The sequence below is a fragment of the Mirounga angustirostris genome, unplaced genomic scaffold (genome assembly GCF_029215605.1).
Source record: "Mirounga angustirostris isolate CCGP_5_RB_7025 unplaced genomic scaffold, mMirAng1.0.hap1 SCAF_12, whole genome shotgun sequence".
Taxonomy (NCBI): Eukaryota; Metazoa; Chordata; class Mammalia; order Carnivora; family Phocidae; genus Mirounga; species Mirounga angustirostris.
Genome location: NW_026991720.1, coordinates 109074593 through 109090514, shown reverse-complemented (window position 1 = coordinate 109090514; position 15922 = coordinate 109074593). Strand labels below are relative to the sequence as shown.

The following is a 15922-nucleotide window of genomic DNA, read 5'->3' as shown; positions in this document are numbered from 1 at the left end:
AAAAAAAATTTTAAAAAAAGATTTTATTTATTTGACAGAGAGAGAGCACACACACACACACACACAAGCAGAGGGAGAGGGAGAAGCAGGCTTCCTGCTGAGCAGGGAGCCCAATGTGGGGCTTGATCCCAGGACCTTGGGATCATGACCTGAGCCCAAGGCAGACGCTTAATGACTGAGGCACCCAGGTGCCCCAGGAGTTCAGTTTTATACGCACTGAAATGGAGGTACAGGTGGACCATCCCGACGGAGCTACCTATCTGGCCTGTGGGCAGAACTTGGCCAACTTTTCTCAGAAGAGATATGGATGTGGTGAGTCACCAGTACATGGACAATAAATGAAGGCAACTGAGTAGGAAATATCACTCTCACCAGGAGCTTTTATCTTTTAAATCTTCCTGAGGCAAAACAATTACTTATTTAAGATCTCTTATATGCTCTTGACTCTCCACCTCTTTTAGATGTTAACATAATCTGAAGTCACAGATCTATATTCCTGTAGCTTTTTCTACAGTACATCCCTAGCTTCAGTTCCGGTAACCAAATTTCCAGTCATGATCTGCATTTCACGATGTCTCATTATTTTCAAGGCCTTCTTACTTTTGATTCAAATATTAGTCAGCTGAGTTGACTTTATCAAGAAAATATTCAAAAAGAAGAGTACCCATGGTTCATTTTGTGTTTTCATATTTGAAAATGTATTTTTTTGTTGCTTTCACATACAAAAGATAACTGTGAGTATAAAATGATTTAAAAACTCTATAGTCTTCTCATTACAGAGAAGAAACCTAAGTCTGTTTAGCTTTTGTTCCATATTACACAGTATATATCTTTCTGCTTGGGTACTTCTACAATATGCCCCTTTCCTTTTAATTGGACTAAGTTACCAAGACATAACAGGAGTGACCCTCTTTTCATTTGTATTACCCAGAACTTAACCCTTTTATCTATAAAGTCAGACCTTCTCAGCTCAGAAAACTTTCCATCAGTTCTGTCTTTGATCATTGTCTCTGCTCCATTTTTTTCTCCTGAAGAAAATCACTGTCTTTTGTTTAAATCTTATCCTGCATACCAATCATCTTCTCTCCTGTTGTTTCCACTCCTCTTCCTTTTCTCTGCATTCTTGCAAAGCATCTCATGGGTTTTTTTCTTTCGTGTCACTGGACACTCTTTCACAATGTCGGCCTCAGTCTTCAGTATCACTTGTAAAGATGCTCACTCATCGCGCCCCCACCAATAACCTTCCCTTTTGTCCCTTCCCCGTATCATCTCACCAGTTTTTCATCTCGGCTCTTTGTTTCCCGTTTCAGATTTCTTAGAGATCATGACTCAAATTTTTTGAGAACTCCAAAGAGGTTTTTTTGTAATGTTTTCCTGGTCTCTGTAATAAATCATTTTAAAAGGTAAATTGTTCTTCTGAGTCTTCATGTAGCGCTACTTTCTGTCGTTCTGTAGAGCCTTTGCAAAGGTTTGCTAGGATAACTTTCCCTTTACTTACCCTCACAGAAGCAGATATCCAGACCCTGTGTATGCTAAAGGTACTCTTGGTCTTTATTTTGGCATTAAAGCCCCTCTCTTACCTAGAGTTAGTTTATTTGACGAGTATTTGGCAAGGGATTCAAAAGCAAGGGATTTGCCAGGGGATTCAAAAGCAAGGTAGTTCCCTGCCATCATGGAGCTAATATTTTAGCAAGGGAGACAGACAGCAAGAAATAAATAAATTAAATAACCAGTTTGTTAATAATGCCTAAAGGAGGGGAAGAAAAATGCAGTGATGGAGAAGAGTAAGTTATATAATATATAAAATATATAATAAGGAATGTAAGTCCACATGCATAGAGCCAGCCTGATTGCAAAGGTCCAAAGGGCTACCATCCAAGGTGGCTATGCCTGTATATTCATTGTTTTATGCCAACTCTGGTGAACAAATGGAGGGATTCTTTCTTCAGCAAAGACTATCATGGGTATCCTTCTGGCCCATGCCACTGTCAATAGTAATTTCCTTGAACGGATACTTCCCTAGGTCAGTGCTCTACCATCAGTTCCCCACTTGTTTCTGCCTATTTTATTTCTTTTTTTTTTATTTAATTATGTAATGTTAATCACCATACATTACATCATTAGTTTTTGATGTAGCATTCCACGATTCATTATTTGCGTATTAACACCCAGTGCTCCATTCAGTACGTGCCCTCTTTAATACCCATCACCAGGCTAACCCATTCTCCCACCCCCCTCCCCTCTAGAACCCTCAGTTTGTTTCTTAGAGTCCATAGTCTCTCATGGTTCATCTCCCCCTCCGGTTCCCCCCTCCCCCTTCATTTTTCCCTTCCTTCTATCTTTTCTCTCTCTCTCTTTTTTTAACATATAATGTATTATTTGTTCCAGAGGTACAGGTCTGTGATTCAACAGCCTTACACAATTCACAGCGCTCACCATAGCACATACCCTCCACAATGTCTATCACCCAGCTCCCCATCCCTCCGACCCCCCACCACTCCAGCAAACCTCAGTTTGTTTCCTGAGATTAAGAATTCCTCATATCAGTGAGATCATATGATACATGTCTTTCTCTGATTGACTTATTTCGCTTAGCATAATACCCTCTGGTTCCATCCACATCGTTGCAAATGGCAAGATTTTTTTTTGATGGCTGCATAATATTCCATTGTGTGTGTATGTGTGTATATGTGTGTGTGTATACACACACACACACACACACACACACACACACATATATATATACCATTTCTTCTTTAACCATTCATCTATTGATGGACATCTTGGCTCCTTCCATAGTTTGGTTATTGTGGACACTGCTGCTATAAACATCCGGGTGCACGTACCCCTTCGGATCACCTCATTTGTATCTACCCAGTAGTGCAATTGCTGGGTCGTACGGCAGCTCTATTTTCAACTTTTTGAAGAACCTCCATACTGTTTTCCAGAGTGGCTGCACCTGCCTATTTTATTTCTGTCAGATTCAGTCTCCAAATTGGTTGTGAAATACAGACACAATGGAAGCCCTCTTTTAAGTGTGATTAAGGCTGGCAATAGACCTATTAACTGAAAGAGATAAAGTTGACTTGAAAGTTAAAGTTTAAGTAGTACAATTTTAAGTTACACACATATGACTTAATAATTCATGTTTTCATATATGTTTTATATATACTTATATATATAACATTTCCTAATCTATTGATATTAAGAGCAAAGCTTCTGGTTTAACTATGGGACCACTAACTGGAGTCCTGTGTCATATTTTCTGCATAACCATGCATGTGATTAATCATGTATGGTTTCCAGATTAGGTTTTTCTAAAGCAGACCAAGAATTTCACCACTTGAAAAAATATTAAGCCATATGAGTACAGACTGCTTCTACATCTTTATGACTTCTTCCCAATTTTTTTTAGGCATCTCACCAGTGACTCACATTTGTTGAAAATTTCTAAAGAACCCAACTTCATTTAAAAAAAAAACAATCTTTTGTATAATTCATCAGTTCAATAAAAATTAATCAAATTGTGTAAGAAAAATAACAAGAACAACTGATCTGGGAATAAATAATTGTTTCATGATAATCATACAATTCAACGGAAAGACCAGAGGGAGAGAATTGTACCAGTTTCCCTAGCTAGTGGCCTGTTAGGGACAAGGTCAGGCTATCATGGGCACAGAAAAGGAATGGAGTGAATCAGTTGATCTAGTTGGCCAATTAAATGGAGATTGGTTAACAGAAATCTTAGGAAGAGAGAATGAAAAGAATAGTTACTTTATCTCCTTAACAGCCTCAAAAAGTAGCCCTGTCCCTGTATTAAAATATTAGTTCTCTGTTCTAGGTGGTAGGTACACAAATTTCAAAGCTTTGGGGGTAGACATTATAAAAAGGAAAAGGAATCAATCTCCACACCTGCTTCTAGAGACCTGCAATGTAGCTATTATTTCTAACTGTTTACCACTGGTCAGTGAGTAATTGTATTTTCCAGTCCAGTTGATCAACTTTATAGTTTGTGGATATCTTAAATTGTGGCAATAGGCTGACTGTCAAACCAAGACTTGGTGTTCCTCTGATTGTTGATCATCATCTTTGTTTTCATGAGTTTTAATAGGAAATTGAGAGAGTCAGTCTCAGAGTCCCTAGTCTGCCATCACATAAAACAAAGTGTCAACTTTTTTGTTTTTTCATAGAATAGGTGTTATTCATCTAAGTCAATGTAAGGCTGAAACAGTATTTCTGGAATTAATACTCATCATTTCTGATATCATAAAATAAATAGAAATGTTAAGGGTAGGGAGACTGTTGTGGGAAAGGTAGGGCCTTTTCTATTCTCTCCCCCAGAGACCTTTATATCTCCTTGAAAAAAGTCAGGCAAAAGACAAGCCTGCGAATGACTGATTTAGAATGGCAAACACCAGATAAGATTATTTGATGTTGTGATCCAGACATGATTGCTCTAAAACTAGTTATAACATAAAATTAACTAATATATCATGTTGAAAGTATCTCCAACTCCCTAGGAAGTTTTTGGTTACTTAAAGTAATGTACTATATTCTACTCAAGTCTTTTGGGTGAGACATCCTTTCTAAAAATATCCCACATTACACACAGGCTGAAACGTGTTTCTGGATAATTGGAGAACCGGTCAATCTATATCTTGAAACAAGTCAAAATGAATAAAATGTAACTCAGATGCAACATAGATGAAAACACACAAACACCTTTCACAAGCAAGAAATACTTAAACAAAAAAGCATCTCAGAGGAGAGTTTAGGAACGCCTTCAAAACCAGTAATGAGCATTAACTCTTAAATAGACTATGCTATTAATACCCAGACAGACCTCTACTAGACTAGAACTCAGTTTTTTATTTTTAAGAGTCTCCAGTACTCTCAGTTAACAATTGCCCCATTAAAAGAAAAGTTCTAAAGTCTCTCATAATAACAGAACCTGCAGAGGATCCAGAGTGTCAAATCCTAGTCAAATCATGTATTCTATTATTACTTTAAATTCCCTTGGGATAATGTTAAAAGGCAGCCCTTCATTATCAAGGACAGAAACCCTCAATCTCTGTGACTTTGTACATTTATTTTTCTGCTAACTAATGTGAAGACATTTCTGTACTAGTTTTCTAGTGCATGACAAGATCTGAGCTCACACTGTTACGATCCATGAGCAATAAAGCACAGTTCTTACACAACTCATCACAGTTATCACTGCTAACACTGTTCGAGCTCCCCCAAGAAAAACCACCAGGTACAAAGTAAGGTGCATCGTGACGTTCACAGCTCTCTCAGGAGACGCCACGTGCTCAGATTAGAACCACTTTCGTTCAAGTAGCGGAATCTCAGCTCAGTTCTTGAGCTATAAATGACTCTACCAGGTCTATATTATAATAAATAACACTGCCAGAATCTGAATGGTGAGAATTCTATTTCCCTAGAAATTCCACTCCAAACAGTAACTGTACGGCTGTGAATTTGGTTACTTCATTTAAAACTTACATTTAAACAACTGGTAGGAAGATTAGATACAGTGTGATTTGGTCTAAAAATACACTGATGATATGGTAACAGATGAAAAAATGATTTAAAGTCTTGAATTCCATTACACTAATAGATAATTACTGTGAGAAGAATGGTTTGTGATAACAACATTAAAAACACAAAATGCAGAATCAGGCAAATACTCTAAGTCAGCAACAACAGAAAGTCTTGTGTGTAAAAACTGATCTGATCAGCAATGTCCACAGTACCCAAAACACGGAAAGAGCCCCAATGTCCACTCACTGATGAATGAATAAAGAAGATGTGTATGTATATATACATACATACACACAGTGGAATATTACTCAGCCATCAAAAAGAATGAAATCTTGCCATTTGCAACAATGTGGATGGAACTAGAGTGTATTACGCTAAGTGAAATAAGTTAGTCAGAGAAAGACAAATATCATGATTTTACTAATATCTAGAATTTAAGAAACAAAACTGATGAACATAGGGGAAGGGAAGGAAAAATAAAATAAGATAAAAACAGAGAAGGAGGCAAGTCACAAGAGATGCTTAACTACCGGGAACAAACTGAGGGTTGCTGGAGGGGACGTGGGGGGGATGGGGTAACTGTGTGATGGGCATTAAAGAGGGCACTTGATGTAATGAGCATTGGGTGTTATAGGCAACTGATCAATCACTAAATACTACCTCTGAAACTAATAATAAACTGTATGTTAACTAACTTCAATTTAAATAAAATATAAAAAAGAAAAAAAAAGTCATCTGATCAAGTCAACTCATTTAGATATTTGGGAGTATCTTTTGAACCCACCCATTCTAAAGAGCCTTCAAGAAAGCAATCTCAACAAAGGTAATTCTGTAAGAATGCAATGATGCTGAGAGGCAACCTAAAATTTTTCAGGTCCCATGGTATGAAACTCTATAATCTCCAATGAACAGTTGTCCAAATGTTGAGCAAATTCAAAGCTTTGAGTTGTTATTTATTTTTGCTTGTAGTATTATTTAGTGTATTCATAAGCCCTCTGGCATCCAAACTCCAAATACTAGATGAAAGAACTATTTGGAGAGAAGATATACCAGGATACCACATCTTCACATAGAATGTCTACGCATATCTGGTGTCTGAAGTTTAATAGTCTCTTCAATCAGTAATTAATTGTATTTCAACAAGTCTTTATTCAATTCTTACTATGTTGACTGCAATTCCACAGGCATGGTGGGAGAAATAAATAAAAGAAATAGTTCCTACTGTCAAGGAGTTTACAGTCTAGCAGAATTAACTTCAAATAATTATTATACTGAGAGAAATAAGAAAACATCAATTCCCAGTTACATGATTGAGTCATTTTGGATCTGATTTAGATGAAAATTTGAGGCCAGTACCATAATGGGATGGCACTTTGGCATCGTGGGAGGAGGTGGAATATTGTGCACATGGTGAATTGTATGTGAATTGTAGTGGCCAGTGGATAAACTGTGGTAGACCGTCTCCAAAGATGACTGCCATCATTCCCTTCAAGTAATGGAGAATAATTCCCTCCCCCTGAATCTTGGCTGACGCTAGTGACTTGCTTCACTAAGAATGTAGCGGAAAGGACCTTCTAGGAGTTCTGAAGCTAGGTCCTAGAAGCCTTGCTGCTTCCACCCAGGTGTCTTTCTTGCGTTCCGCTATGGGTAGATTCCTGTGACAACTACATGCAATAAATCAGGGGCAGAGAGAAACTGAAGACAGAAGAGCAGGAAGTCATTGCAGTAGTTCAAGTAAAACATTAAAAAAAAAAAATCATAATAGAGGCCTTAAAACCAGAAAGTAATAGGAAGACAGGAGACGAAGAATGTCAGAGGTGAGCAGAGGGGAAAATCCAAAACACTTTCCAGCTGATGAAACTTAAAAGAACAAGAAAAGGTAGAAGTCAAAGTGGGTTCTAGAGGCTAGAAAATTTATGACTTGTTCAGGGTGTCCTAACTCTTAACTCTTAATTGTACCTGCTTTCCATATAAAGACTATTTTTCAGCACCTAGACAACCAAAAAGAGAATGATGCTATTAATAAAGATTAGGATCCAAAAAGAAAGCACACATGGAGAAAACAAGAGGAAATTAAATTAGAGGTGCTGGGCAGCCATCCAGGAAGAACCATTACAACAAGCACATGACAATGGAGGTACTGAGTGCCTTTTCTGGAACTGAGTACTTTTAATATCTGTTTGATACTCTAAAGTCACCCAAGCCCCAAAAACAAGGACTTCTTTTGTGTCTCCACATGGTTGGTGGTTTCATTTGAAGTTAATCCCTTCTTTTTTCTGGCCAAAAATCCCTTACCAATAAACGCCTTGTTAAACATTAAAAGCACTTAATGGTAAATTTGTAATGGGTTTGAATAAATTGCTCTCAAACTAAAAGTTTTCTACTTGAAAAATTAAATTTTCAGATTTACAGAAGTTTCAGATTTTAGTTGTATACTCCGTGGCATTTCAAATTATCCACATTTAAAAAAAAAAGTTCCTTCACACGTTGTCAAAACACATGATTTGGCGTCCTGTGCTGCAGTGATATTTGCTTCCATCCTGCCTCAAGTACTAAACACTGAAAGGAGACTGAAATCCCTGCCTGTCCTAGGAGTTTACCTTCCATCCTCTATGTCCTCCACGTCCCTAATCCTGTAAATCTTTGTACTACAGTTTTTTTTTTTTTACAATTGGGCCTTGGAGGAAAAGAAACACCTCGGTACATTAAAGGATTATTTAAGGCTAGAAAATTTATGACTTGTTCAGGGTGCCCTAACTTTTAACTCTCAATTATACCTTCTTTCCACATAAAGACTATGAATGCATATACTATAGAGCTTACCCAACCTTGTGAACTCAATCAGGCTCACAGATATGTACCACATCCCCATGAGCAGATTAGCCACTCCTTTTTTTTTTTTTAATTTTATTTATTTATTTGACAGAGAGAGAGATAGCGAGAGCAGGAACACAAGCAGGGGGAGTGGGAGAGGGAGAAGCAGGCTTCCCGCCGAGCAGGGAGCCCGATGCGGGACTCGATCCCAGGACCCCGGGATCATGACCTGAGCCAAAGGCAGACGCTTAACCACTGAGCCACCCAGGCGCCCCTAGCCACTCCTTTTTAAAGACTCCCAAACTAACTTATGTTAGGTTATAGCTATAACTAATGTTGCCAAACAGCATGATCAAAGTCATTTACATGTATTATTGAAATTGTGTGAGTTAGGGGCGCCTGGCTGGCTCAGTCATTAAGTGTCCGCCTTTGGCTTGGGTCGTGATCCCAGGGTCCTGGGATCGAGCCCCACATCGGGCTCCCTGCTCAGCGGGAGGCCTGCTTCTCCCTCTCCCACTCTCTCTGCTTGTGTTCCCTGTCTTGCTGTGTCTCTCTCTGTCAAATAAATAAAAACTTTAAAAAAAAATAGCTATGAAATTGTGTGAGTTAGATCAGTATTTCTCAGACTTTTCACATAACTCCTTAAAGACTCTTTAGACATTTTTTGTTAATCATCCCCCCATACAATTTTAATACACTTAAAAGTATATCTGTTATTGTACTATTGAGTACTATTTTTATGCTTTATATATTTAAAAAAATACTTTTTTTCAAACTCCCCAAGAACCAATTTTTACCCTCCTAAGGAGGATGTCTCTCTCACTGAGAATGCATGTTTTATTTAGATTAATAAATTGTTGCTCAAACAAGAATTATTCTTATCGCCAAAATAATGCTAAGCCTTAGATCATTATATAGGGACTCATGAAGAACATGAGAAAGACTCATGACCATACTCCTGAAACTTTCAACTTCAAGACTGAGAAGTGCAATGATATCACTTTCAGTATCTGCTAAATAAAACTATGAAATTCTTCCATTTTAAAGGCCACTGTCATTCCTCCATTCTTCTCTGATTTTGTTGAGAGATCAGCTCAGATTATTTGTGGCTAACAAGTAAAATATAGATTTTAAAACCAGAAGTATAAGTAGTTCTATTCATGAGGTCCTCAAGTACAAAACAGATAATAAAGATACAAATAAGAACTTGACAATCCTAAGTACTCCCAATTCACCTAACTACAGAAACAGTAGTAGCACTGACATTTGGTAGAAAAGAACTGTGAAGGAGTAATATTAAGATGAAGAACACTATTTAAATACAAACTGTTTAAAAGGAAATATCAGAAAGCAATCATTTTACTAATAGTCCCCAAAATGCTATTTACGTTGATGTATAATTAAAACTCCTCAATATTAAAGCTCAAAATATATTTCTTCTTAGTTAATACACCTGGATCTCCTTTCTTCCTCCAGCATAAGTAGAGCTAAAATACCACTTACTCCTGGCTAAAGCAAGGACAATAGAGGAAGAAGAAAAGCCATAGGGTTTGTAACCCATTAGGGCTCCATCCCACCCACCCTACCATTCACCCAGAGGAAGACTAATGGGGTGGGGAAGGGGCATAAATTATTTATAGCAAGCATAAGGCATTCTTACAGTCAGCAGAAACAAAGATCTTCCCCTACCAAAATAGAAAAAGGGGGATTATGCCTAATACCAGAGTTTATTAGGGGCAAAATAGTTAAGGAACAGCCACACAACCTCAACTACATCAAAATATTACATATTTTAAGACAAAGAAAACATTTTGTAATGGGAGTATCATTACTCTCTTATGACTTGGCAACCTGAAAGCTGTTAAGCCTGCAACAGGACTTCAAAGTTGAGACTTAAACTGTCTTTTCCAGTTAATCCCTTCTTTTTCTGGCCAAAAGAAAGAAATGTAGGATTTCTTTACCATTACTTTAGTGATACTTTAGTGTTACTAAAAAATACCTGTCTTCTTGTTCTAAGGTATGAGCTGTATACATTTTTAAGTCTCTACTTCCTGAAGAGATTTAGCAAACTAAGGCTTTATTTTCTGAGTAACCAAAATGTCAATTTTATTAGCAATTGTAAATTTTCTGTAATACTTTGATTCCATTTATTTTAAAATGATTCTAATAAAGAATACCTAAAATCATGAATTATCCTTTACAATTATTTTTTTTATCCTACAATTTGTACATACTAAATTTCTCACTTTAGATAGCAAAAAGTTATATTATATAAGAATATAGTGTGTATCTGGGGATAGTGGGTACTGACCTAGTGATATTTGGTCATTTAAAACAGAAGACTTGGTTAAATGATTACCAATAAAAACACAAAACATTTCTTTATAAGTCAGAGGCAGCCACCAATTAATCGCCCCATTTTCAGGTCAACTGAACACCCTTCCCATTTGCCTTAACATAAATCCACAATGCCAAAATGAGACAGTCTGGCCAGCACAATGACAGTTATCTAGTAAGCAATTTATAGTAGGAACTTTTCATAATTAAGTTTCTTCCTTCATTTTAAAAATGGGATCAGGGATCAATGAAAAGATAAGTTAACAAAGGGTTAAGAAAAAACATAATCATAAATCATATTTATGATCCCATACCAAATATCTGTAAAAAAAATAGTTGTAATTGTTCATTCAGCAATTAATGTATCAAACACTGTGTTAACTATTAACATTGAACATGACAGTCATGGGAGAAAAATCCATTTCTTCAAAAAATTTTTTTAAATTAATAAATTTATTAAACAAAATACTGCCTCAAAGTATATCCTGGCTAGGGAAAAGAAACATGAAAAGCAAAAAAGTCAAGTCAGAACAGTAGCAAAGTGTATGAGAAATTATGTATTTACCTTGGCTCTGCACTCAGTGTTATTACAGTTTTTTGTGGTAGAGAACCTTGTGAGTTTTGTTTCAAATCCTGTAAAAATAAACAAAAATTTTTTATTTTACTTTTAAAACTTAAGTTTCAAAACTAGCTATGTAATAGTACTTACAAAAATCCTAAAAAGGACACAATAGTGTCCTCCTTCTAGCTACATAAAGGTCCATCAAAGTTCAAAATAAGTAATTCTTTTGTGTGTGCATTTTTATGGGTGTGTCTTTAGACTTCAGTACGGCATGTGTTACACGGACTACTAGAGTCCAATTAGGAACCAAGTAAATCAAAGTTCTAAAGATCATTTTGCAAAAAGTTTCACTATTTTACCTTTGTATCACAGGTTTCATATCCTTAAGCAATGTATGTCCATTTATTGGATTTTTTACTTCAACATGAATATATGTAACCATAATTTGATTGCAAACATCAGTATATGAAAATACTGAACTTACTATCTCGGATTCCAGATGTGTAAGTTCCAATTACATGTAAAATTTCAAAGCCTATGGCTCACAATAGACTCTAATGATAAAATATTACAGTTTTAAAACATCTGAGTTGCCAAATCGAAGTCTAAAGAGGTTTGCAATCCCCCATTTTTTCCCACTGTTCTTCCTTGCTGCTGAAGAGTATATTCTTCCTCTCAGAGTATGTTCTGTTTTATTGGCTCCCCTGATCCTAACCATGATACAAGCCAAGGCAGGAATCATCCCATCTAACAGATAAATGAATGAGGGCTCACAGATGTTAAGCAACTTTTTCAGGCCCATGCAATCAGGTACAGAGGTGGGGCTAATAGCTAGTCTTTAATTCCTCAACTGCTCCTCTGCTGTTACACACATCTGAGCACTGCTCACAGCGCTCCATGGGCTCATCCTGAAACCAGAAGACAATTCAGGGGCTTCTAATTAAAGCCAAGCAAAATAACTAATTACAGCGTCTAGTTACCTTACAGTACCATATTAATAGTGTTCTCAAAGCTGTATGTTCCACATAATGAAGTTCATTAGTTTTCATGCTTAGATTTAGTCAGAACAAAATATACACCATAAATCAAATACAGACACACTTACAGGAAAGAAGAACACATAGGTATTTCATATAAAATGATACAAATTCTTTCAAATCATGTATAAGGAAATCACTATTTTTCAAGGTTTCTTTTCACTCAGCTTCTCACCCCCTTTTCTGAATCAAGAACAAAAGAATCACACATTTTTATGATAATATAAAAGGTAGCAACTAACCATGTCTAGGAGGTTATCAAAAGAGTAAGAGTTGTACGAGTTTTTGTCCTTCAAAATAAGAAGTAGTGCAGAATATCCAATTATCTTCTTCAAATTCGTTAATGAATGAAAGAGTCTGTGAACCAAAAATTTTTACTGGTCTGAGAAGCAATTCAAACATCAGTATACAATATTTTCAGTTTCTTTAATAATGGCCAAACCACCATCACCCTGTATTCACAAAGTGAAACCTATAATGAAGCTATAATGAACGGACTCTTCTTTGCCCAGAACTAAGTACTTAGGAAAAAAATGTTAGTCAAAAGATTTCACTAATAAGGATTCATTTAAAATAGAAAATTTTCTGTATACACCTGAAACGTGTAAACTTAATCAAACTACCGATACTTTCTACAAGTATCATGCCAAATACTAAGAATATTCAACATGACCACTCCAATAGCTTTAAGGCTTTGTTACCAAAAAAGTGATTTGGTCCTTTACTTTAGAAAATTCTTTAACAAATGTTGAAACAGCAAAAGAAAGCATGAGATTAACTGTCACTCACAAGAATATTCGTTCAGTATACATACTTCAAAAAACTCAAATTCCTGAAAACTTCAAATAAATATTTTGTTGACTTTAGTTTCATGTTCTTGTTCAAAAAAAGAGAAAGTTTTCACAGGTCTGGATAATGAAATTGTCTTTCTCCTTGTTACTTTTCTTGGTCATTAAAATTGTTAATTGTATTCCAATTGTACTTTTATGTCTGAGGAACCAAAGAGATGCGTATGAATCAACCTACTCAAGATCAATTCTGGAATATAATCTTGGTACAGTATCAACTATTGCTGAAGCACTACACGTGGGAAAAGAATTTGAAGGTTTTTTTTTTCAAGTTCCATCTTGTTTCTTTAAAGCTTTATAGAACAGGTAACCCTAAGTAAAGCCACTGAAGAAATCTGTCGAAAAACTTGGCTAAACATGCTTTCAATCAGCCATTGAATCTATTATGTTTATAGAGTGATTATATTATTTTCCCCAATACAGGACGCAATTTTGGACCTACATGTTAAGAACATTTTTGTTGGCATGCAACGACAAAAAAAATGTTTAAGAGAATTAAAAATAACTTCTTTTTGCAGAGCACTGAGATTACTTTCAAAGATGTAAGTGATCACAATCAGTAAGTTAATTAACTATGCAAATGTGTTATACATACATAGTGTTAAAGTCTTCTGCATGTGAGTTCAGGCCATCATCCAGCTAAGTTTCTTAGTCTATTCAAATGTTTTCCTAGGTGATAACAAGTGTTTTCACCAGACTAAAAGACAATATGAGTGACTACAATTCAGTTATAGGAACAAGCCCCTCGATTTAAGTTTATTTTTATCTATATGGCAATCTTTATTAGGCTGTCAGAACCTGAAGAATAAAAGTCATGTTGTACTCCCCCTGCTTGTGTTCCCTCTCTCACTGTCTCTCTCTCTGTGAAATAAATCTTTAAAAAAAAAAAAAAGAAGGGGCGCCTGGGTGGCTCAGTCGTTAAGCGTCTGCCTTCGGCTCAGGTCATGATCCCAGGGTCCTGGGATCGAGCCCCGCATCAGGCTCCCTGCTCAGCGGGAAGCCTGCTTCTCCCTCTCCCACTCCCCCTGCTTGTGTTCCCTCTCTCACTGTCTCTTTCTCTGTGAAATAAATAAATAAAATCTTAAAAAAAAAAAAAAGTCATGTTCTCCATCAGCTAAAACCTTATATGTATTACAGTGCACTGGAGCTTAAACTGAGGGAATGCCACACATCAATGTTTGTATCCTAAAGGCACATGCACAGTCTTCTAACGAGGTAAGCACTAAGAACTGGTAGTGTATTCCCCAAATGCTTTCTCAGGATGCATAAAGCCATTCTGTTTAAAGCAAAACAAGACTAAACACAGTAAATAAGTTTGGGAAACATTGGGTAAAGCAAAATTTTAATGTTTCAACAATTCATCATTGTGGGATTTCCCAGAGCCTCTAATTTTCTAACATGCCCGTATTTTATTATCACTGAACCGGACCATCACTTAGAAATCACAGTTTTCTACTCTGGTATCATTACTACTGTTTCAGGCAGATACTATCATGTTTGTCAGTGAAGTTTGATCTATACATATGGGCCCTCATACTTACCCTTTGTTCATTTTTTTCTCCTACCTACCTTAACTACAACATAGAAATAGGCAGAATTCTAAATATTTCTGTAACTGATCTCATTACCATTTCTTCTCTTGCACATAGCCCCATTATCCACTTTTAGGCTGAACATCCATCACAAACACTGTCCCCCTCTAATTCATTTTTTCATGCCATGATTAGAATTAACCTTCAAATAGCCATGATGTATTCTTGTTCTCCAGGTGATAATTATATAAACATTCAATCTACTGTTGAGAGCAGTACTCTAAGTAAGAATCACCTTTAGATGGCAGAAGAGAAAGCTAGAAGGGTCTGGACCCCTGTCGGCACTGTAGAGCTGCTATACCTGAACTGGGGACCTGCAGACTTCTTCCACGTGGCATAAAAATAAGTAGGATAGGATTTATTCAGTTTTAAGTTGTTATTACTAGCAGCCAAATGCAATCCTTAACTCATACACTTGTTCACAGGGACACTTCTGCCAACATTTGAATAAACAGTCAACAGTCTAAGAACAAGAGAGCACCCAATGCTAGCTGCCTCTTTGTTTATAACTCTCTAACTTGTGTTTTGAAATTTCCTACTTAAAATGTCTATGCTAATGACTTGATAATTGTGTATGACTTCTCAATGAAGTGTGAAGTGCTCGCAAAGCAAATTTACAAATGTCAAGTATAATTTGAGAATTATTGTCTTTTTTCTCTAAGATGCAATTTTGTATGGTGATGTTTTTATAAGCTAAAAGCATAACCAAACATATGGAGGAACTAATGACAGCCCTTCTGGAAAGGTTATGAGATAGAAAATGTTCAGTTGCAAAAACTCAATGACCTGTACCCAAGTCTCTTTCAATATGGCAGCCAGAGAGAGAGCAGGTAGACAGTATAGGAGAATGACTTCTTCATTTCCTCTTAGGAACTCTTTTCTGAATATAAGCCTCACTTTTAAATTCAATAAACCAAGAAGACAGGAGCAGGTGAAAAGGAAAAAAATGGAGGATCTGACCTTATTTTAAAAAATGCCTTCTGTGGGAGAAAAACCAATTATCATTATCAGCCAATGAATGTTTTCCATTTTAAGCCCAGCTCAACCTCAACAGATGCCAAATACATTTGCCACAAGAAAACTGAGAAGATATTCAAGATGCTACCATGAATATATTTTCAAGGATTCAAGTCAACTAATGAAACCTCAAGAATTTGTTTTTCAAATATCTAGAAAGGCAGTCAAAAT

At 36.4% G+C, this 15922-nt stretch overlaps 1 protein-coding gene across 1 annotated transcript in view; it reads right to left on the bottom strand.

Annotated features, from left to right (window-relative positions):
- The window catches only part of LOC135362175 (alpha-mannosidase 2-like), a 165070-nt gene that overhangs the window by 71608 nt on the left and 77540 nt on the right, over positions 1 to 15922 (bottom strand). Inside the window, exons 12-13 of the mRNA XM_064575597.1 lie at positions 12537 to 12651; positions 11261 to 11328 (exon numbers count right to left, since the gene is read on the bottom strand). Of these exons, the coding sequence (XP_064431667.1) occupies positions 11261 to 11328; positions 12537 to 12651 (183 nt within the window). The remainder of the gene's footprint in view (positions 1 to 11260; positions 11329 to 12536; positions 12652 to 15922) is intronic.